This window comes from Gorilla gorilla, chromosome 1, assembly GCF_029281585.2.
Source record: "Gorilla gorilla gorilla isolate KB3781 chromosome 1, NHGRI_mGorGor1-v2.1_pri, whole genome shotgun sequence".
Lineage (NCBI taxonomy): Eukaryota > Metazoa > Chordata > Mammalia > Primates > Hominidae > Gorilla > Gorilla gorilla.
Window position 1 is genome coordinate 41,764,752 of NC_073224.2, and position 24,278 is coordinate 41,789,029.

General features: G+C 34.2%; 1 protein-coding gene across 1 annotated transcript in view; it reads right to left on the bottom strand.

Moving 5' to 3' along the window:
• KCNK2 (potassium two pore domain channel subfamily K member 2) overlaps positions 1-14,002 on the bottom strand; it is a 200,641-nt gene extending 186,639 nt beyond the window's left edge. Inside the window, exon 1 of the mRNA XM_055379003.2 lies at positions 13,917-14,002. Coding sequence (XP_055234978.1) covers positions 13,917-13,920 — 4 coding nt within the window. The 5' untranslated portion in view covers positions 13,921-14,002. The remainder of the gene's footprint in view (positions 1-13,916) is intronic.
• Between the last annotated feature and the right edge of the window lie 10,276 nt (positions 14,003-24,278).

Sequence of the window (24,278 nt, forward strand, 5' to 3'; positions counted from 1 at the left end):
TTTCTATATACTAACATGTAGAAACTGACATTAAAATACAGTACCATTTATGATTACTCCAAATAAAATGAGATACTTAGATATACCCTTAACAAAATATGTATAGAACCTGTATGCTGAAAATTACAAAATGTTAATTTAAAAAATCAAAGGAGACAAAAAGTAGAATTTCATGGGTTAGAAGACTCAACATAGCAAAAATCTCAATTCTCCCCATGTTGATCTATAGGTTTAATACAACTCCTACCAAAATCTCACCAAGGCTTTTTATAGACATAGATAAGCTTATTATAAAATTTATGGAGGAAGACACAGGCTCTAGGATAAGTGAAACAATCTTGACAAATAAGAATAAAGTGGTAGGAATCACTCTACCTGATATGAAGACCTGTTATAAAGCTATAGTAATTAAGGTAAGGTGATACTGATGGAAGGATAAACACATAGATTCTGAGAACATAATAGAGAAACCACAACTAAACCCACACAAATAGCCCCAACTAATTTTTCACAAAGATGTAAAAGCAACTTCATGGAAGGAGGAAAGACTTTCATCAAATGGTAAGGAAGCAAGTGGACTTTCATTGGCTAAATAAATAAATAAATAAATAAATAACCTAAATCTAAACCTCATATTTTATTCAAAAATTCACTCAAAATGAATTATGTGCCCCACTGTAACATGTAGAGGTGTAAAACTTTTAGAGAAAAGCTCTAAGACCTAGAGCCATGAAAAGGGTTATTTGACTTGACACAAAAAGCACAATCTATAAAAGAAAAGAATTAATAAATTGGACCTCATCAAAATTATCAACTTTTGTTCAGTGAAAGACCCTGTTAAGAGAATAAAAAGACAAGCTACAGACTGGAAGGAAGTATTTGTAAACCATATATCTGACAGTGGACTAGTATCTATAATATATAAAGATCTCTCAAAACAGTGTAAACAAAATCTTGATAGAAAATGAGCAAAAGACAGGAAAAACACATTTCACTGAAGTGGATGTAAGATGGCAAGTAAGCACATGAAAATATGTTTAACTTCATTCAGCCATTAGGACAACGCAAATTAAAGCACAATACAATATCTGATAGTTATCACTATATATCTATCAGATAGGCTAAAATAAAACTTAGTGACAATATCAAATGCTGACAAAAATGTGAAGAAACTGGATCACCCATATAATGCTGATGGGAATGTAAAATATTATACCTACTCTGGAAAATAATTTGACAGTTTCTTATAAAAACATGATCCTAAGACCCAGCAACTGCATTCTTCCGCATCAAGGAAATGAAAATTTACATGCTCACAAAAACCTACATACAATGTCCATTGTGGATTTATTTGTGATAGCCAAATACTGGAAGTGCCCCAGATGCCGTTGATGGATGAATGGTTAAACAGTTTGGTACATCATGCCATGGGATACCACTCAGCAATTAAAACAAAGTATAAGCTATTGATACATGCTAACTCAGATGCATGTCCAGGCTGGGATGAATTCTCCCAGGCTGACGCAGCCAGAGCAGGGAACAGAGCTTTATGAATTAGTAGGGCTGGATTTTAATCCCTACTATCCTCTTGGTTGAGCACTCAATGGTAAGGCATACTCCTAGCAAAAAAGGGCATACAATTTACTCTGGATATTATTTGTGTAAAACACTTGTGGCCCATTTGACTTGAATAAAATTTAAGTCAAAATTCATACAAGCCTCTTTAAAAAACAGAAATGTGAGAGAGGTTTTGTTTTATTTGTTGTTGTTGTATGTGTTTGTTGCTAAAGTATGATTCTCAGCAAGATGTAAGATCAGCTGGTGTTAGACATATATTCAGAAAACCACAAAGGCTCTGAAAATTTTGCATGAAATTTTCCCTTTAATCACTAAGCATTTCTTTTTAATCTCACACCACTGGAGTTCTCATGAAAGCTTTTAGTCTGAATGCTACTCACACTTTGCTTAGAGAGAAAACAAAGAGATTTTCACAATATTTCTTCTTCAGTTCTATGGTTAAGTGCTGAACTGATGACTTAGAGTCAATACCAAATTCACAATTGATAAAAAAAAAGTATAACTTTTTTTGTAATTAGTAGTGATGTATCTGTTGATGAGGGATTGTACGCAGCTATGTGTTCATTCAAGTATGGGAAAAATAAAGACTGTTTTCTTAAGCCAAGGAGGCCTATATTAAAACCCAGGAATATCTTTGAAGGCCTGTCAAGTCAATAAACTTAATTGGAAATAATATTATCAGAATGTTCACTGACGTTACTCCATAAATTCTGGGTTTCTGATCAATATTGTTGGTAAAATTCCATGAAGAAAATAATATTGTGGGGCAATTCTCTGCATTTTCATCTACACACATTGACTTTCAAACTCTGCACAGTGTGTGAAACACCAGCTTATTTGCCTCCCTTGATACAGATCTAACTTCTATTCACAGAGTTCTATCTATAGACATAGAATATACCTGCATTGAAATATTTCATTCCATGTAAAAATTGTTAAGGGAAAATATGATTGATTAGATGTGCAAGATAAGAGCTGAGGTGTATGCATTATTAAAACAAGAGGAAAAGTTAAATTACTCTAACATGTAAAAAGTAATTTTCAGAAGCTTGGCAAATTTTCTAGGATATTTGAAGTTTTTCTACTAATAGAGGGAGCAAACATCAATACCATTGCTTACATTGCTTAATAGGATTGATGTATATTCTATCATCATAGAATCTTAATCATAACTTAATCATGAAGTTATGATTAAGATTAAAGACTTAAAAATCAAAGAAATCTAGGTTCAAATTTAGGTTCTGTTATTTGCTAGGTGTGTGACCTTGGGCAAGTTACTTAATCTCTCGAAACTTCAGTTCCTAAACCTTACTATGCCTCAACTCTAAAATGAAGATAATAATGTTAACTCTTTACTCAGTTGTTTTGAGAATTAAATTAGAAAATTCAAAGATGCTAAAGTTCTGTATCTTTTAAAACTAATGCAAAATGCTTAGCACAATGGCCACACGGCAAGTATTCAATGAAGACATTATTTTTATTAGTATTGTCCAAAACCCACTACTATTATGAGAATTTAGGCTAACATAGCTGTCCGTTTTCTGTGTTAAATCTTTTCAAGGAGAACATTAAATCATATTTAATTTTCTGCAAGTTAAAATCAGGCAATAGTTTCCTATTATGATGCTGAAATTTCCAATTTTGAATTTAAAAAGGAGCCACATTCTTAATGATTTTCAATGTTTTCCAGACTCTAAGAAGTTGTGAAATTAACTTTGACTTGATCATCTTAGATAGTTTCTAGAACATCACTATAGAGATATTTTTAAGCCCTGAAACAAGAGATATATAAAGTCATCATTCCATTTTCAGAAATATCAGTTTCTCTTTTTACAACAAGCTTAACACTGAAAGTGATCTATAATCTGCTCAAACTTCAATACTTCCTTGGATCAAAAGCTTGTGACAAGCAAGCAAATCCAAAGCTCAAACTCATATCCCATGGTAAAGTCAAGAAATATATCTTTTGATGTAATTTTTTTACCATTACCTCAGTCTTTAAGTCATGTTATTTCTGTTTTTCTAAATTTTACATAAGAGGAAGACATAATATCTTTATACAAAGTCATACAGATTTTAAAAGCTGAGAAAACTGATCTGAACCTATGAATATGGAGATAATCCAAAAAAACCTGTACCTGTTTATTCTAACAACAGCCTTCTCCTAACTGTGCTATATGTAGTTTTTGGCCTGTGAGCTTTCAAAGTTGAAAGTACAAGCAACAAAATGAGTATTTTATATCAGAAAATGAAGTCTCCCCAAGTTCTATATGCTTAAATACTAAGATCAAACTTGACCTTAGTCAAATATAGTCCCCAAACATATTCACAACACCTGGAAAATGTTAAACTGATATAGCATTGAAAACCAAAATTCATGAATATATACATATATTTGTGTATATGTATATATTCTTCGAGGATTTTTTCCCAAATATATACCTTTTTATGCCAAGGGCCATCTCTATTAAATGTAGAGCTGCTGTATTTCTCAAATCATATTTTCCAAATCAAAACCATTTGGTAACAGATATTTCTATTCACTCCAGAGGACAATTCCATTAGGCCTATTTTCCTGGCAATGACCTAGAATTTACAAGTCTGAGTACAGCTTAAAATCTAAATATGTGTAAATCACTCCCGTATTGTGAACAATTCTTGTTATACCTGATTTTTCCACGGTTACATGAACAATTAATATGTGTAATTCAACCAACAGAAAGCTGTAGAATTCCATGTGTTACATTCTGGAGGTATTTTTACAATATACTATGTGTCTGTGTTTTGCTAGTGGTGAATTCTTCAACAGAGTAATTACTGCAAATTGACTGTACTGATATTAGCATCAAGGGACACATTCATAAAACACACATCAGCACTTTTACAGAAGTCACACATTTGTTAGCACGGCAAATCCAAGGACAACAGAATGGAAACTTTATTTACAGGTGAGAGCCCAGGAAAACCTATTGTGAAGATATAGGGCATCTTGAATAACTATTAAGGGGCATTATTTTATTTAAAAAAATTATTCAAGACCACATTTTACACAAATTAAAGAGGGCTTTTAGATAATTCAAGGACAGGTTTTTCATATGCTGTCTATCAAACCAAACAAGGGTTATATGGATATTTTGAGTTATTTCATATGCATTTAGGAATAACCCAAGATATGCATAATCCTTAAAAATCATTATCTCAAATATTACAAGGTCATGTTTTGATGAACAGCAACAAACAGGATTACAGTTCTCTTTGAATTTTAGTTTGCAAAGGAAAATTGTCACATTCAGAAATGAAATTAGATTCCTCCAGCAGCTCATACAGGGACATAATTAATAGTACAAAGACCCAGACAAATTATACCCCAACACCAGTATTGGGTTTCATATTGGACTACCAAGGGTTATTCTATTGATAAGAATAGTTGCTGCCTCACAATTTGGATAGTCCCAAAGTTGCCTTTAACTCTGTTCATCTTTTTTGTTTTTTATGTGGTTTTTGTTTGTTTGTTTGTTTGTTTGTTTGTTTTTTGAGACGGAGTCTCGCTCTGTCGCCCAGGCTGGAGTTCAGTGGCACGATCTCGGCTCACTGCAAGCTCAGCCTCCTGGGTTCACGCCATTCTCCTGCCTCAGCCTCAGGAGTAGCTGGGACTACAGGCGCCCGCCACTGCGCCCAGCTAATTTTTTGTTTTTGTTTTTGTTTTTTTAGTAGAGACGGGGTTTCACCTTGTTAGCCAGGATGGTCTCGATCTCCTGACCTCGTGATCCACCCGCCTAGGCCTCCCAAAGTGCTGGGATTACAGGCATGTGCCACTGTGCCCGGCCTAACTCTGTTAATCTTTTAATAAATTCTTGCCAACTCGTCATCAACACACGTGTGCACACACACACACACACACATACACTTATCCCCAAGTACCTAGCTATAGAAAACCACCACAGCCCATCAGGATCCCTAATTATGGTCCAACTTTTATATGTTCCCATAAAATGGTATCAATTTGTAGTTCCACTTATTCAGGATTTCACTTTTTACTGCATGGTATTATAACCGGTGATAATTGGTTAATCTATTAATTAAATCAATTAATGGGTTACTTTGCCAAGCAACCACAACTTCTAATATGCACCCTAATAGGAAATATCTACCTATAATATAGGTATTATTGTTATTATTATTATTCCCATTTGATAGGAGAAAATGGAGAGACACAGAGAACTAACATGCAAATCCAGGTGCTGACTCAAAAATCCCATGTACTTTCATCAATTACATCATTCTTTCCAAAGGGAGTATTGAGACATTACTAGGTGTTTTGTTCAACTAAACCAGGGAAATTCTGGGCTAAATAAAAATTAACAGATTTCTTCACCACCGGAATTCCTAGATCTGATGTTTTGTACAAAGCACCAAGAAGGGTATAATATTTATACTGCTTCTGAAAATTATTAACATGTGGTTGCCCTTTCTCTCCCTGCTCAGACTATCATGTACGACTAGTATTTTCCTAAACATACTTTGGAAAAAAAACACATTAAAGTATATGGTTCTTTTCCATATTCATTAATTTATTGTACTTAAAGAACCTGTACATTTTTGTAACCTTGTGTCCTTCTTTGACTCAGCAAAATTTCTCTACTATTTCTTATTTTCTTCCATTATTCTTATTTGTTATCTTTGTTTGATCCCCTTATTTTCTATATCTTTTGGAGATTCTTATTATACATCTATCTTTTCTCTCATCTTTTTTATTGTGTTAATATTTTTGGCATCATCTACAGATTTCTTGCATTTGTCGTTAATGTTGCTAAGTCAATTTGGGGGAGGAATCTAACTTTTTGTTTACTACCCCAAGATTTCTTTAGACTTCTTATTGTGGTAAAATATATATAACAATAACATTTTAGCATTTCATCCAATTATAAGTATACAGTATATGGCATTAAATACATTCAGATGTTTGTGCAAGCATCTACCATCATACATCTACAGAATTTTTTCATCTTCTTCAACTGAAACTCTGTACCTGTTAACCACTAACTCTGTTCCTCCCTCCCCCAAGCCCATGGCAGCCACCATTCTACTTTCTGTCTCTATGATTTTGACTACTCCAGGTATCTCATATAAGTGCAGTTGTATTTGTCCTTTGGTGAATGGCTTGTTTCACTTAGCGTAATGTTCTTATGATTCATCAATGTCATAGTATGTGTCAGAATTTCCTTCCTTTTGAAGGCTGAGTAATATTGCATTGTATGCATATACCACATTTTGTTTATCACCCATCTGCTGATGGGTATTTGGGTTGTTTTCACCTTTTGGCTATTGTGAATAATGCTGTTATGAACATGGTATACAAATATCTGTTTGAGTCCCTGCTTTCAAATCTTTTGGCTGTATGCCCAGAAATGAAATTGCTGGATCAATGGTAATCCTATGTTTAGTTTTTTGAGGAACTACCGTACTGTTTTTCACAGCAGCTATATTTTACAGTTTCACCAGCAATGCACAAGCATTCCAGCTTCTCCACATCTTTTCTAACACTTCTTAATTTTTGCTTTTTTCCCTCTAATAGCTATCTAAGAAGTCACTTGCATTGTAAGAGGTGATTTGAATATTGACTGCTAGACCTGTGAGGGCACATACTGGTTTATCACATGATCATGGGCACCTGGAGAGTAGGGAATACACAGAGGCTGCATAGCAATAAACATAGTAAATGTTTTTTATACAATGTCATAAGAGATAACATTAAATTCAATAAGAGAGCCTAGAATGGAAGGATACATTGGCATTTTGTCTTGTATCCTTGTAAGTAGGAGCCATTGTGAATTTAGAAAAAGTTAATTAGGCTAAAACACAGGTATTTGCAAGAAATTTTCTGGAGGTAAGCCCACTTAGGAAATGGCAAGATAAGTCATGATTTTATGAGAGAATAAAGTAGGTACATAAACCCAAGAGGTTTATAAAATGAGAGGCAGGATATGATAAAAGAGGCAGAAGTAAAAGGTGACACTAAGTTTAGTGTCTTGAATAAGCATCAAGCAATAGTGCCAGTGACTGAAATTTTAAAATGTGATTGTAAAAACAGAGTGTTTGTTCTTTCTACTCTTCTACTCTTATTCTTAGTCAAATTAATTCAGTGCTTCCTTTGTCTACTCATTTTACTTCTGCTGATGCCCTTTCTTAATATTTTATTTGGACCAGAATATGTTCTTTGTTTCCACAAATCATCAGGCAGACTTTATCACTGACCCATCCTATGACACTCTACTTCCTCCATGAACCTTACCAAGTTTCTTTTCCTATCCCTTGTTTTCTTAACCAGGGCCTCTAATGACAACACCCTGTCTGGGCAACCCACATCTACAAAATGCAACGGAATGATTTGTTCAGTACTTGTGCCCCTGATCTTATGTCCTATCTGTGTCTTTCTGCATAAATATTATTTGCTCAGTACATGTGCCCTTGATCTTATGTCCTATCTGTGTCTTTCCGCATTTGCTTAGCATACAGCTTATAGCATCTGATAGGGCATGGCTCACCTTGAATTGTAGCTCCCATAATTCCCACGAGTCATGGGAGGGAACCCGTGGGAGGTAATTGAATCATGGGGGCAGGTTTTTCCTGTGTTATTTTTGTGATAGTTAATAAGTCTCATGAGATCTGATAGTTTTATAAGGGAGAGTTCCCCTGCAAATGCTCTCTTGGCTGCCACCATGTAAGACGTGACTTTGCTCCTCCTTCCCCTTTTGCCATGATTGTGAGGGCTTCCTGGCCACGTGGAACTGTGAGCCCGTTAAACTTCTTTTTCTTTATAAATTACCCAGTCTCTGGCATTTCTTCATTGCAGTATTAAAATGGACTAATACAGTATCCAACCTGATGGTCTATGACAAAATGATGTTTAACAGGCTGTGCCCTTTTCTTAAGTTACAGACCTGAAAATACAGCTTGCAATCTTATTGGCTCACCTGAAAATCATCAATGGTAGAAATGAAGTCTTAATTTTGTGCATAATCCAGGCACATATAAATTAAATAATTCAACACATAGTTTAAGGACAAATATCTGAGTTTAAAATTCAACATTTTCAGCTAGCTAATATCAAGATCTGACTACATATGATTTTCTTGAGTGTCCACATTAAGGTAGATAGAGATAATATGAATCCCAGAAAGTTTCCCAACCTCATTTTAGGAAAAAGTTAAGTTGGCCTTTCCTATCACTGTGGATCAGAATTGCTCACAAGAAACAAAACTTACCAACACTTGATTTTTACCTCATTTTATACTTCTGAGCTCCTCTCACCAGCTAACTATGGGTTAGCACATACTATGTACCAGGCACTCTGTTATGAACTTTATGTGTACTATCATATTTAATTTTTATTACAACTTCTGGAAGTGGCTTTTTTTATCCTCAGTTTATAGACAGGAAAACTGAGGCTTAGTGAAGAAACGTTACTCTAAATAAATCGCTAAGAAGTGGCAGAGCTGCTTACTTAATCTCCAAAAACAAAACAAAATGGAAAAATGAAATGAGGCATAATCTTCTAAGTGAGTGTTTGATTTCTGACACATTGAGTGCTGATGCTGGACATCTAATGGTTTTCCTTAATTTAGCCAGAAATAAGATGGTAGATGAGGAGAAGAGTGAAACATAAGAATGCAAAAGCTTAAAAGGAAGTGAAGCCTTGGGTCTGAGGTCTCATGCTGTTGCTTGAAGTTCTCATTCAGACCTTCTTTGCTTGGCTAGTTCAAGTTGGGGAGCGACTAAAGAGCCCTCCACACAGAGCATGGTTCCTTCACATTTGCCAAACACAGATGTTGCCCAAACAGCGGTGTCCTGTCACATGTTGGATTTGAATCTCAAACAGTCTTCAGAATTTGACATGTCTGTTGAATATTTTAATGCTGGTGGGCATTGAAAGTTGATATCCGGCTGAGTCTCAGTTACAGATGTGAGAACTGGTTTGCTCAAGACCTCATAGCTAGCAAGTGGCCACACTGTATCTAAACCCACAAAGCGCTTCCTACTACATCATGCCAGTTCACAGAGGTAGTCTTCACTTCTAGTGATAGCCACTTGCCTGCTTCATAAGCAGATACTTCCATTAACTGGAAGTATCTCTGTTTCTATTAAGCCCCAGGATCCCCCTTAGTCACACAGTTATGTAAATTGAGGCTCTGAAGGAATAATTATCTTTCCTAATATCACACAATTACTTAGAAGCTGAGCCACATCTGGTGTAATCCTAATGAATAATGTCTTTAAAGTCAAACTGGCCCAGGCTCAGATTCCATCTTGCCATTGAACTAGGAGTGTGACCTTGGGCAAGTTATGCAACCTCTCTAATCATCTGTTTTGTCATCTGTAAAGTGGAAACAGTATTATTTGTCTTATGGACACATTTAAGAATTAATGGTAACAAGTTTCTAAGGCTGATAAATTATTATTTTCTTATAAGGGTATAAAGCTGAGATGGGTTAAATAACTCACCTAACATCCCATAATGCTAAGTGGGGAGTTCACATCCAACCCAGATTGCCTGAGAATCAAAAGCCTGTGACCATGGTGTCACTGTAATGTAATGTAAAGTACTTAGCACGGGAACTGAAATACATTAAAACCTCAATCCAGAGCTCCTTCTCTTATACCATGCTTATCCCTCCCCACTTATAAAAATGTCCAAAGAATGGCATTCCATAATGTTCTGCAAAGTGGCACTTCCAGATTGCTCAGTCTCCAGTTAATTGTAAATCACTGTAGAAATTCCACTCTCCCGAAAGGCAATAAACAACGATAGGAAAAGCCTTCATTCATTTCTCCTCTGTCCCAAGCACCTAGATCTCAGGATGTTCAGAGAAGATGAGTTCTCCAGGATGTAAATAAAAAATTATTAGAAAGCAAATTGCATGCGATGGCAAAGATCCAAGTTCTGAACTATCCACAGTCTGAATTGAGAAAAGCACTTGTAGAAAGGGAATTTAAAGAGAAAAAATATTTAAATCGTCCATTAAAAAAATTGTGTTTGGTTTCTGAGGATAATGTTAATGGTATTCTGAAGTCATAAAGTGTTCTCTTCTCTGCCTCCTAAGTTTTGTGATTACCTTTATATTTCAATTGAGTTCCTCTATCAAATTACAAAATAGCTTACCTTCAAGTTACTTCTCTTCAATATCCAATACTATGTTATTTGGCAACAATTCACTTCTAGTTTGGAATATAATGGAAACATAACTATAGATGGGGTTTATTGCAAAACTAGAAAAAAGATTCTCCCAAGTGGAGGTGCTAAGGAAATTATTATATAACTCAGTGGCTTCTCTGATAAGTGGCTGATCGAGCTACCCTTCATCTTTCAAGATTAATTTTGTTTTTCAAGATTAGCTTGTTAAAAGAGGAGTATATTCAAGTTGGAGTAATTTTTTTTAGGTCAATGTAGTTGATAAAGGTTAAAGACCAATCAGGACACCAAATGGCACTCTCTTGTTAGCTTTAGTGTATGGGCAAGACTTACAAATTGACTCCAAATTTGATTTTGCATTCTTATAGATAGTCTTAAAACAAAATGAATAATTACTATCTGATTTGTATCTTGTTTTCTTTCAGGTACAAATAGTAGGCACCTTTTCATTTCTCCGACATTGTCAGTCGAACCTAAATTCTACCCGAACTGAAATCTTCATTCTTTTTTTTTTGATAGCATAATTGCTTCCATGGCAACAACAAATGTGAGTATTCTCTGCTGCAGGTAAAAATGATCATAACATATTGATAAACCATCTGAAGATTCCATTTTTATGTAAATGACCTTATAACAGAAGAGAGAGAGAGGAGAAATAGAAGAAATAAAGTGGCATTCAAAAAGCAGAAGTGCTGGGAATAAAATGTTTTTCAGTGGTTTCAGTGATGTTTAAAGAAGGATCGAATTGAGAGAAAATTTCAGATAATCATACACATTTATCATTAATGAAGAACATTTCTTTAAAATATACCAAAGAACAAAGGAAAAGGCTTCCCTGTTCTAGAAGTATAATCCATTGGTTCTGTTTTTATGTCCCTTAGCAAACTCATTGGGAACAAAATCAGATATATAGAGATTAAAAACAAGGAGTGACTCCAGAGCTTGTCTTCAATGCTGGAAATGTTAGATGAATCTTTAGACAGAACTTTCTAGATGATGTTCACAAATTTAAATTTAAAGAATAAAGTTTGGACCCAGAAAATGGAAGGGGCTACTCCCTGAACATACTATCTCCATTCACTCTCAACTCTTACCACATTCTCTATCTCCTGAAAGCCCAGCACCTGCTGGAAACAGCAAGTAAGACCTTCCTAGATGACATGAACAAAAGAGTCATGAACTTCCTTCATGTGGGACCTGACTAAAGCTCAGAGGACAATACTGATGAGCCCTAAGGCAAGGAACGGAATGAGGACTACCATAGGGAAGGCTTACTTGCTGAGATTCTTAAAGCCCTGGAGGGGATTGGTGGGTCTACAATGTTCCTAATGAGATTCAGGGTCTCTAATCTCTGAAAAGTTGAAGATAAAAATAAAGATAAAGAGTTGAAGATAAAAAGGTAGACTGAATTTTCTGCTCTTGCCCCCAGATTAGGAGAACATAAGGAGACTGAAGAGCTAGAATCTTCTTCCTTGTGTCTTGGAAAAAGACTGACAACCTACACCACTGAACACACCAGCTGCCTTCTACCACCTAAGGTATATCTCAAGATATACCTTAGCTATATCCTAAAGGATATCTCAAGAAAAAGAGAAAATATAAATAACCATAATTATGAATAAGAGAAATTACTACAGATTCTACAAGTCTTAAAAAGATAATAAGGACATATTCAGAAAAAAAAATGCCAGTCAATTTGATAAAATTGGCAAATACTCTGAATAACACAAATTATTAAGAATTATAGGAAAAACTAGATAATCTTAATTATATTACTATCTTAATATTCATTATTAATTGTTAAATAATTAAATTCACAATTTAAAACCTCCCACAAGGAAAAGTCTAAGCTCAGGTAACTTCACTGGTGAATTCTGTCAAACACTTAGTATGAAATAATATACACAACTCTTTCAGAAAATAGTGGAGAAAGGAATTTTAACATATTTAACATTTAACGTATGAGGTCAAGATAACCCTTATCGAAATCTTGCAATGACATTATAAAAAAGAAGACGTGAAATCAATATCCCTCATGAACTTAGACCTATAAATCCTGAACAAAATATTAATATCTCAAACCCAGAAATATATAATAAAGTCAATTCATCACAACCAATCAAACTTTATTTCAGGAGCATGAGATTGGCTTAACATTTGAAAATCTATCAGTATAACTCACCTCATTGAAATACTAAAGGATAAAGTAAAATCATACAATCATTGGAATAGATATAGAGAAATCATTTCACCAATCATTCATAATCACAAAGAAAAAGCTCTCAGCAATTTTCTAAACCAGATAAATAATTGACTACAAAAAGAAAACAAACAAGAAACACCGAAACCTTATGGCTCGTAGCACATTTAATGATGAAATATTGAATAATAAATGCTTTGCCCTTCTAAGATCAGGAGCAAGATGAGAATATTCATTCTTACCACTTCAATATTGGACTGGGATTTTAGCAAGTACAATAAGGCAGAAAAAAAAAAAAGGAATAAAAGGCATTAAGAATGAAAAGGAAGAAGTAAAATAAATCTACAGATGGCATCACTTAGTAAATTCTAAAGCATCTACAAAGCAAATATTAGAACAAATAAGTGAATTTATCAAGGTTGCAGGATACAAGCTCAAAACATAAAATCAGTGTAATTTCTATATACTAGTACAAACAATTGGAAAATCAAATTAACTAAACAATAACACACACAAAACATCAAAATATATGAAATACCAAGGGAAAATTTAATAAAATGTTTGTAAAATCTGTACATTGATTACTACAAAACATTGTTCATAAGCAGCAAAGATTTAAGTAAATGGAGAGTTACATTCAAAGATTAGATGAATCAATCCTGTTGACATAAATATTCTACCCAAACTGATCTACAGATTTAACACGTGTCAATTCAAAATCTAAACAGGCACACTAAAGAAATTGACAAGCTGATTCTAAAATATATTTTAAAATCCAAAATATATAGAATAGCTACAACAAAGTTAAAAAAAAAAAAGAACAAAATTGGAGAACTTTAAACTAATGTTAAAACTTTTTATGAAGCGAATGTTAAGATGGGGCCATGCTGATGTAAAGATAGAAAAATAGATCAATGGAACAGAATAGAAGTTCAAATAGAGACTTACACATAGATAGATGACTGGTTTCACCAAAGGCATCAGAGAATTTCAGTGGACGAAGGGAATGTCCTTTCAACAAATAGTGCTGGAACAACTGGATATCCATATGGAAAACAAATGAATCATGATGTTTATCTCACCATACACACTCAAAAAAATCAATTTGAGGGGAATTACAGACCTAAAAGCAAAAGCTAAAATTATAAATTTTCTAGGAAAAAAAAAACACATGAGAGCATCTTCATAACATTGAAGTAGGCAAAGATTTTTTTACACAGTTAACAGAGAGCACTAACCATAAAAAAATTATAAATTGGAATTAATCAAAATTGAAACCTTCTGCATATCAAAAGACATTGGTGAGAAAATGAATAGACAAACAGTAGACTAGGAAAATATGTTTCCTATGCATATATTTGACAAAGGACAAATACTCAGAATATATTTTTTAAAAAAACTCCTCAAAACCAATCAAAATCTGCAATACCAAATGCTGATAAGATGCAGAGCAATAGAAACACTCATTCACTGCTTTTGGAAATATAAAAATACACAGCTGGGTTTGAAAGTAATTTAACATTTTCTTATAAATTTAAACCTATACTTACCATAGAAACCAGCAATCTCACTTCTATTTTCACAAGTGAATTGAACACGTATGTTCATACAAAAACTTGCCCACAAATGTTTATGGCAGCTTCATTCAAATATTAAAAACTGGAAACAACGACGATTTCATTCAACAGGTGAATGCATAAACAAACTATGGTATATCTATACAATGGGTTACTACTCAGGTGATTTGTGCAACAACGTGGATAAACCTTAAGTATATTTTGCCAGGTGAAAGAAGGCAGACCAAAAGACTACATATGTAAGATTCAATCATATGACATTATGAAAAGGGCAAAACGATAGGAAAGGAGAAAAGATCAGTGGTTTCCAGGAAATGGGAGATGAAAAAGAAGACAACGAAGGAGCTACATAGAGTAATTTGTAGAGTGATCGAACTATTCTGTATGGCACTGGGATGGTAGATTCATAACTCTATGCACTTGTCAAATTCCCACTGAACTGTACAATACAAAAAGTGAACTCTGCAAACTTATAAAAATTAACCAGGATGTCAGGGGTTGACAGGATAGCATGTGGACTGTAACAAACTCTTACAAATGTTTGACATTACATCACTGAAAGGTAAAAATGCTTTTGACTTAACTTTGGGAAATTGTTTCTACTGGATACTATAAGTACAAAGACAAAATTATGTGTATACAAACACTAACTCGAGTTGGTAAATTTGTTTCTCACAGGGGTAGGAGTTAGAAAATTTGAAACTATTTGTATACTAGAAGTGAACAAATAAGTAAATAAATTGTAGGTAATGGAAGCCAGGTTTTTCACTGTCAGAGAAAAAAATGTTACAAATAAGCAATAGGTGAGGGCAATTAGAATCCGTGATGCTGGACTGGGACAATCAATACCAACATGAATGCATGTATATTTTAAAATATTACAGATAAGTAGATACAGAAATATAGAGATATGTATGTACATGGGTTAGTAAACATTCATACATTCCCTTGTTCTGTCCAAAGATAAAGCAATATTAATGTAAAGATAAAAAATAGATCAATGAAACAGAATAGAGAGTTCAAATACAAACTTACACATAGATAGATGACTGGTTTCAACAAAGGCATCAAAGAATTTCAGTGGAGGAAGGAAATGTCTTTTCAACAAATGGTGCTGGAACAACTAGACATTAGAATGACTTGAACTACAGAGTCTGACAGCACAAAATATTGGCATGCATGTGCAGCAACCAGAACTTTCAAGCCCTCTGGTGATACTGTAAGATGATATAAACCCCTTCAAAAAACAGACGGTTACTTATAAAGTTAGATACATGCTTACATTAGGATTCAATTACTCCATTCTTACTATTGAATCAAGAGAAATCAATAAATAAGGTCACAAAAAAACTTGTACAAAATAGTAACTGTATTCACACTAGCAAAAAAAAAAAAAAATGAAAACAACATAAGTGCCCATCAGCTGGGGAGAGTATAAACAAATTTTGGTATATAGATACAATAGAATACTACTCATCAATGAAAAGTATTGAATTACTGAGAGATTTTAAAACATGAACTTCCAGTTTCTATTCTTGGCACATAAGAAACTTGGAAGTCACCACTCCATTCTAACTAGTAAAAAGCTGAATAAACTAAAAAAGTCAACAACTCTTTTTAGATCCATCAAAGAATTGAGATCATGGAACAAACCAATTCCCCCTAAATTGGAGAGAACAACAAGAGAATACAAAGAAGGGCAACTCACTGGAGCAGAACCCACCAAGGAAACCATGTAGGGAAACCTGAAATGTAATTGATGAATTACTGAAGACATAATGTAGACAAGACCAAGAGATAAAACTTGCAAAGGGAATGGGCATTGGAGGTCTCCACAGTTTTGTGAGGAGACTCACAACAGTGAATACTGGGAGAAATTCCCTCATGCTTCAGACAGGGAAAAGTTAAATAAGCAATCATTTTGAAATATATCAGAGCATTCTATTCTTACTAGGGAAGATCTGCCCTCAGGAGAAATTATTTAACCACAGCCTACCTGCTGGGGTTTTATCGGAGACTAAATATTCAACTCCAGTCCCCTCTATCCTTCCACATGGAAGAAGAGAAATAAGCAACTCCAGTCCTCTAGCCGTCCTGTCCCATCTAATGGGGTGGGGAGTTACTGAGGTACTGAGAAGCAGGTGTGAAGTTCACAGTCACAGTTGGAAGCACAGGCTCGCTAAAAGACTGAAATGGAATCATGGCAATGTAAAATACTTCTCCTCCCCTCATACCTTACCACCACATTACTAAAAGCCTATTTACAACAGTTATTTGTACCCAGTACATTATGTCTGGCTTTCAAGAAAAAAATCACTTACCAAAAGGCAAAAAAATAAAAAATAAACACGGTTAAAAGAGACAGAGTAAGCATCAGAACCAAACTCAAGTATGGCAGGGCTGCTGAAATGATCAAATTGGGAATTTGAACAACTATGACTAATATGCTGAGGATTCTAATTGAAGTAGACACCATGTAAGAACAGAGACAATATAAGGAGAGAGATTAAATTTTTTAGAAATAACTACAAAAAAAAAAAGAAAGAAAAGAAACTGCTAGAGATCAAAACCACTGTAACAGAAATGAAGAATGCCTTGACGGGTTCATTAATAGAGTGGACACGTCTGAGGAAAGAATTTCTGAGCTTGAGAGTATGTCAATAGAAACCTCCAAAACTGAAAGTGAAGAGAAAAAAAAAAACTGAAAAACAGAACAGAAAATTCAAGAATTGTGGGACAACTACAAAAAGTGTAACCTACATATAATGAGAATACCGGAAGAATAAAGAAAGAAAGGAAATGGAGACATATATGAAACAATAATGACAGAGAATTTCTTCAAATTAATGGAATCGCAGAGAACACCATTCAAGATAAATGTCAAAAAAACCTACACCTAGGCATATTATTTTCAAACTACAAAAAAATTAGGATAAAGAAAAAATTCTTAGAGAGGATAGAGGGAAAAAGAACACCTTACCTACAGAGGAGCAAAAATAATAATTGCATTGAACTTCTTGAAAACCATGCAAACAAGAAGAAAGTGGAGTGAAATATTTAAAATACTGAGAGAAAAAAAATCCACTAACCTCAATTTCATACACTGGGAAATTATCCTTCAAAAGTAAAGGAGAAATATTTTTCTGACAAACAAAAATTGAAGAAATCTGTTGTTAGTTGACCTTCCTTGCAAGTGTTAAAAGAAGTATTTAGAGAGAAGAGAAATGATATGGATCAGAAACTCAAATCTACATACAGAAAGGCAGAGTTTAAGTGAAAGAATAAGTGAAGGTAAAATTATAAAAAAAAGTTTACTGTTTTTTGTTTTTGTTTTTGTTTTGAGATGGGATGTCACTCTGTCACCCAGGCTGGAGTACAGTGGCATGATCACAGCTCACTGCAGCCTTGAACTACTGAGCCCAGCGATTCTCCACCTCAGCCTTCCTAGTAGCTGGGACCACAGACATGTTCCACCATACCCGCCTAATTTTAAAACATTTTTTGTAGACACAGGGTCTCCCTGTGTTGCCCAGGCAGGTCTCAAACTCCTGGGCTCAAGTGATCCTCCTGCCTCTGCCTCCCATTGTGCTGGGATTATAGGTATGAACCGCTGTCCCTGTCCTTCTAAAACAAACAAAAAAAATCCTTAATTGATGTAACAGATAACAGTTTGCTCAAAATAATAATAGCATCAATATACTGTACTTGATTGTGTATGCTTATGTGCAAGTGAAATGATTGACTGCAATGATATGAGAACAGGAGGGAAAATTTAGAATTATTTTGTATTATTATAAGGTACTGGCACTAGCAGTGAAGTAGTATAACGTTATTTGAAAGTGGACTGGGATTAACTGTAAACATATATTGGAAACTCTAGGACAAGCATTTTAAAAAGTAAAATAAGAAATATAATAAGAAAATCCAAAAGAATTAACAAAATAACTCCTGGAACTACTGAACAATCTGAGCAAGAATGCAGAATATAAGTCAATATACAAAAATCAATTGGTATCCTATATACCAGTAATGAACAAGTGGAATTTGAAATTCAAAACACAATACAGGTTGAATATCCTTTATTTTCAATCTTTGGACTGAAATATTTAAGATTTCATATTGTTTCAGATTTTGAAGAATTTGCATTATGCCAACTCAGCACCCTAATCCAAAAATAAGAAGCATCTTGTTGGTGCTCAAAACTTTTTGGATTTTAGAACATTTTGGATTTCACCTTTTCAGATTAGGGTTACTCAATCTGTACTATTTATATTAGCACCCCAAAATATTTAGGTGTAAGCCTAAAAAACGGTATGAGATCTCTAGGAAGAAAATGGCAAAACTCATGAAAGAAATCAAAGAGCTAAATAAAGGGAAAGATATTTCATGTTCATGCCTAGGAAGACTCTATATACTCAAGATGTCAGTCCTTCACAGCTTCTTAATCTGCAGATTCAATGCCATCCTGACCAAAATCCCAGTGGCTATCGACAAACTGATGCTTAAGTTTATATGGCGATGCAAAAGACCTAGAATAGCCAACATAATATTGCAGGTAAAAAAGTCAGAGGACTGATAATCCCTGACTTCAAGACTTACTATAAAGCTACAGTAATCAAGACAATGTGGAGAAAGAATAGACAAATCAATCAATGGAACAGAAAACAAAGCCCAGAAACAGACCCATATAGATATGGTCAACAGTTCTTCGACGATGAAGCAAAGGAAATACAATGGAGAAAAAAAGGTCTTTTCAACAAATGATGCTGGACAACTGAGTATCCACATGTAAAAAAATGAATCTAGATGCAGATCTTACACCCTTCATAAAACCCAAAAGAAATCACAGAACCGAATGTAAAACACAGAACTATAAAACTTGTAAAAGATAACACAAGAGGCCGGATGTAGTCACTCATGCCTATAATCCCCAGCACTTTGGGAGGCTGAGGTGGACAGATCACTTGAGCCCAGGAGTTTGAGATCAGCCTGGGCAACGTGACAAAACCCAGTCTCTACAAAAAAAAAAAATATATACAAAAATTAACTTGGTATGGTGGTGCACACCTGTAGTCCCAGCTACTCGGGAGGCTGAGGTGGGAGGATCACTTGAGCCTGGGAGGTCGAAGCTGCAGTGATCCATGATCACACCGCTACACTCCAGCCTGGGCCACAGAGTGAAACTCTGTCTCAAAAAAAAGAGATAGGTAACATAGAAAATTTGTTATTATTATCATTAAAACACTGAGCAGGCTGGCTGTGGCTTTGGTGATGACTTTTTAGATACAATACCAAAGGCACAATCCATAATAGAAGTATGTATAAACAATAAAGTTTATTAAATTAAAATTTTCTGCTTGGCAAAAGAGACTATCAAGAAAAGGGAAAGACAAGCCATAAGCTGGGAGAAAATATTTGCAATGGAAATACCTGATAAAGGACTGTATTCCAAAATAAAAGAACTCTTAAAACTCAGCAATGAGAAAACAAACAACCCAATTAAAAAACGGGTCAAAGACCGTAACAGACACCTCATCAGAGAAGATACACAAATGACAAATAAGCGTATGAAAAGATGCTTCACATTACATGTCATCAGGAAAATGCAAATTAAGATAACAATAAGATACTACCTCTTAGAATGGCCCAAATCCAGGACACTGAGAGCACCAAATGCTGGCAAGGATGTGGAATAACAAGAACCCTTGTTCATTTCTGGTGTGAGAAACAGTACAGCCACTTTGGAAGACAGTTTGGCAATTTCTCACAAAGCTAAACATACTCCTACCATATAATCCAGTAACTGTGCTCCTTCTTATTATCCAAAGGAATCAAAAACATGTCCACACAAAAACCTACACAGAGGTTTATAGAGGCTTTATTTGTTATTGTCAAAACTTGCAAGCAACAAAGATGTCCTTCATGAGGTGAATGGAAATACACTGTGGAATCATACAGTCTGGAGTTTATTTAGATTGGCTTCTTTTACTTAATGATATTAATTTGTTTCATATTAATAATCATATTAAGTGATAGTAATTTAATTTTAAAAATAATATTCTGTTTTTGAAATTTAAGTGTATCCAAATATATTAAATATATCAATATTTATATTCATATATTAAATATATCAATATTTATATTCATATATTAAATATATCAATATTTATATTCATATATTAAATATATATGAATATATTAAATATATCAAATATTTATATTTATATATTAAATATATATTAATATATTTGATATATTTGGATATATTTATATTTAAATATCTAAATATATTCTGTTATTTATATAAATTCTTAAGTAACAGAATATTATTCAGCACTAAGAAGAAATGAGCCATCAAGCCATGAAAAGACATGAGTGACACTTAAATTAATACCACTAAGTGAAAAAAAAAATCCAGATAGACTATATACTATGTGATTCCAAGTATATGACTTCTCAAAAAGGCAAAACTATGGGGATAGGAGAAAGATCAGAGGTTACCATGCAGTCGGGGAGGGAGGGATGAATAGGTGAAATACAGAGAATTTTTAGGGCAGTGAAAATGAAACTCCTCTGTATGATTACTATGCTGGTGGATTTTGTTCAAAGTCATAGGATGTACAACACCAAAAGTGAACCCTAAATTAATTATCAACTCTAGGAGATAATGCTGTATCAATGTAGGTTTGTCAATTTTTAAAAAACTCTTGTGGGGGATGTTGATATTGGGGGAAGCTTTTCGTGTATGGAGGCAGGGGTAAAGGGTATGTGGAAAATTTCTGTACCCTTCAGTGAATTTTGCTATGAACTTAAAACTCTTCTAAAAAAAAAAAGCCTGTTTTTTTTGTTTTTTTTTTTTTTGAGACGGAGTCTGGCTCTGTCGCCCAGGTTGGAGTGCAGTGGCGCAATCTCAGCTCACTGCAAGCTCCGCCTCCCAGGTTCACGCCATTCTCCTGCCTCAGCCTCCCGAGTAGCTGGGACTACAGGCGCCCGCCACCACGCCTGGCTAATTTTTTGTATTTTTAGTAGAGACGGGGTTTCACCATGTTAGCCAGGATGGTCTCGATCTCCTGACCTCGTGATCCGCCCGCCTCGGCCTCCCAAAGTGCTGGGATTACAGGCGTGAGCCACCGCGCCCAGCCCCTGTTTTTTAAAATAAGTGAATTTCAAAAACATTATTCTAAATGAAATAAAGCTTACATTTAAATGAATTATTAAATTATTCAATTTACATGAAATTCAAACACAGCAAGATCTGTCTATGGTGTATAGAAATCAGAACAATGTTGTCTAGGAGTGGGAAGGGATTTCCTAGAAAAGGTCATGAGTGAACTCTCTGAGGTGGTGAAAATTTTCTTTATCTTAATGAGATATAAGTCACATGGTAAATGCATTTATCAAAACTGAACTGTACCTTTATGATTTGTGCATTTCACTGAATATAATAGGTCAAACATGAAAATTTTATTCAAAGAAATATGCATAGCTTTTAAATGTCTCTGTTATTAAAGAAGAACTAAAAGTAATTTAGGTTAGTAGGCTTCATAAGAATTAAAATGACAATGACAAAACAAGAGAAAGTAGAAAGAGGAAATTAAGAAAGATGATGCTGAGATTAAAAGTACAAACATCTTGTAAAATATAATAAAATTGAGACAGAATCCCAAAAGTTATTCTTTTATTTTTTATTTTATTTTACTTTATTTTATTTTATTTTTTGAGATGGAGTTTTGCCCTTGTCGCCCAGGCTGGAGTGCAATGGCACAATCTCAGCTCACTGCAACCTCTGCCTCCCGGGTTCAAGCGATTCTCCTGCCTCAGCCTCCTGAGTAACTGGGATTACAGACCCGCCACCACGCTCGGCTGATTTTTTTATTTTTAGTAGAGACGGGGTTTCACCACATTGGCCAGGCTGGTTTTGAACTGCTGACCTCAGGTGATCCACCCACCTTGGCCTCCCAAAGTGCTGGGATTACAGGCGGGAGCCACGGTGCCCAGCCCAAGCTATTTTTAAAGAACATTAAATTAGATAAATATGTTAATCTTAGTTCCAAAAGGAAAAAAAAGAAAAAAAATTAATATTTTTAGGAATGAGAAATGAGACAACCACACACAACTCCAGAAAGAATTAAAATAATATTAAGATATATTGTGAACAAATCTATGGCATTTAACTTTAAATGCTAGTGGGAAAGGATCACATTTAGTGAAATTCAAAGTTATCAATGTAAACTAAAGAAACTTTTGTTGGCCGATTTCTACAGAAGTGAATGGAAGGCAAGTTAGATCCAACAGATATTCTCATAGATGAGGTCTATCAAACCTCCTTTTAAAAAATGAAATGTATCCTATCTATACTACAGAAAATGTGGAAAGCTTCCCAATTTTATATAAATCTGGCATAAATTAAGTATCAACATGATTGAAATAGATCAATCACACGGAGGAATGTACATGTGAATATTTTAAATAGAATATTAACAAACAGAACCCAGCTGTATGTTAACAGAAAACCCCAAACTGGCCAAGTAGGGTTTACTCTGGGTGTGCAAGAAGAGGTTCAAATTAGCATCCACATAATTTAGTATTTCAGCAAATTCCAGAATATCTCATATGATCACATTAATAGATGTTGGAGTGACATTTGATAATATTTAACAGCTAATCCCAATAAAAATCTTCAGGTAAGACAGAAAAGTTAATGGAAATATTTCCGATATTTACCAAAACCAAGAGTCAATGTATTCTCAACATCGAAACGATAGAAAGAATCCAATAAAACCCAGGAATCAAACAGAAAGCTTGTTATCACTATGTTTATTCAATATTAATTTGAAAACTCCAATGAAAACAATGAGATAAGGAAATGAGTTGTTAGAAATTTTGTAAATGAAGAGATAAAATTATCTCCATTTTGCTGATACAATTATGTACTTAAAAATCCAAGAGATTTACAAAAAGAAAAAAACTACTGGCATTGATAAGAATATTTGATAGAATGACTGTGTATAAACAAGGTAAGCAGACTTAATAAATTTTTCCTTCCTAATAACATATTTGGAAAAAGAAAGAGGAGAAAAAAATGCCTTGAAAATGACAATGTGAACTAAATAGAATAAGCAAGGGATAGAGCCCATGAAAGCTATAAATCCTGTTGTAAGAATGAAAAATGATCTGAAACAATAAAATTACATGCCCTGTTTTCAAGTGGAATAAATTAATATAAAAATTAGTCTTCCTAAGATAAGGATGTATGTATATGTTTGTTTACACATACACACACACATACACATGATGTCATTCTCAATAGAATTCCAAGATTCAGTTATGTTTCATTTCAACTTGAATTGCATAAAAACTTAAAGTTCATATGGAATGAAAATCATATGAATAAACTGAAATTAAAATAAGGGAATATTTACCTAACCAGGTATCCCGATATACCATAAAGATACTGAAATCAAAACAATATAGGGATGGCAGATATATGAAAAAGTAAATCAGTGGAACAGAGAGAGAATCCAGAAAAGACAGAGTGTATACATTAGAATTGAATATTGGTCCAGGGGTTATTCAATTTCAGGGAGAAAAAAAGGTGACCTATTTACAAAATTTCCCCCCAAGCCGGTATTCATTCTAAAAAAATTAATAAACCCATCTCATGTTATTTACAAAAAAATCAATGGATTAAAGTGTTAAATATAAATATGGTATTACTGTTCTACTAGGATTT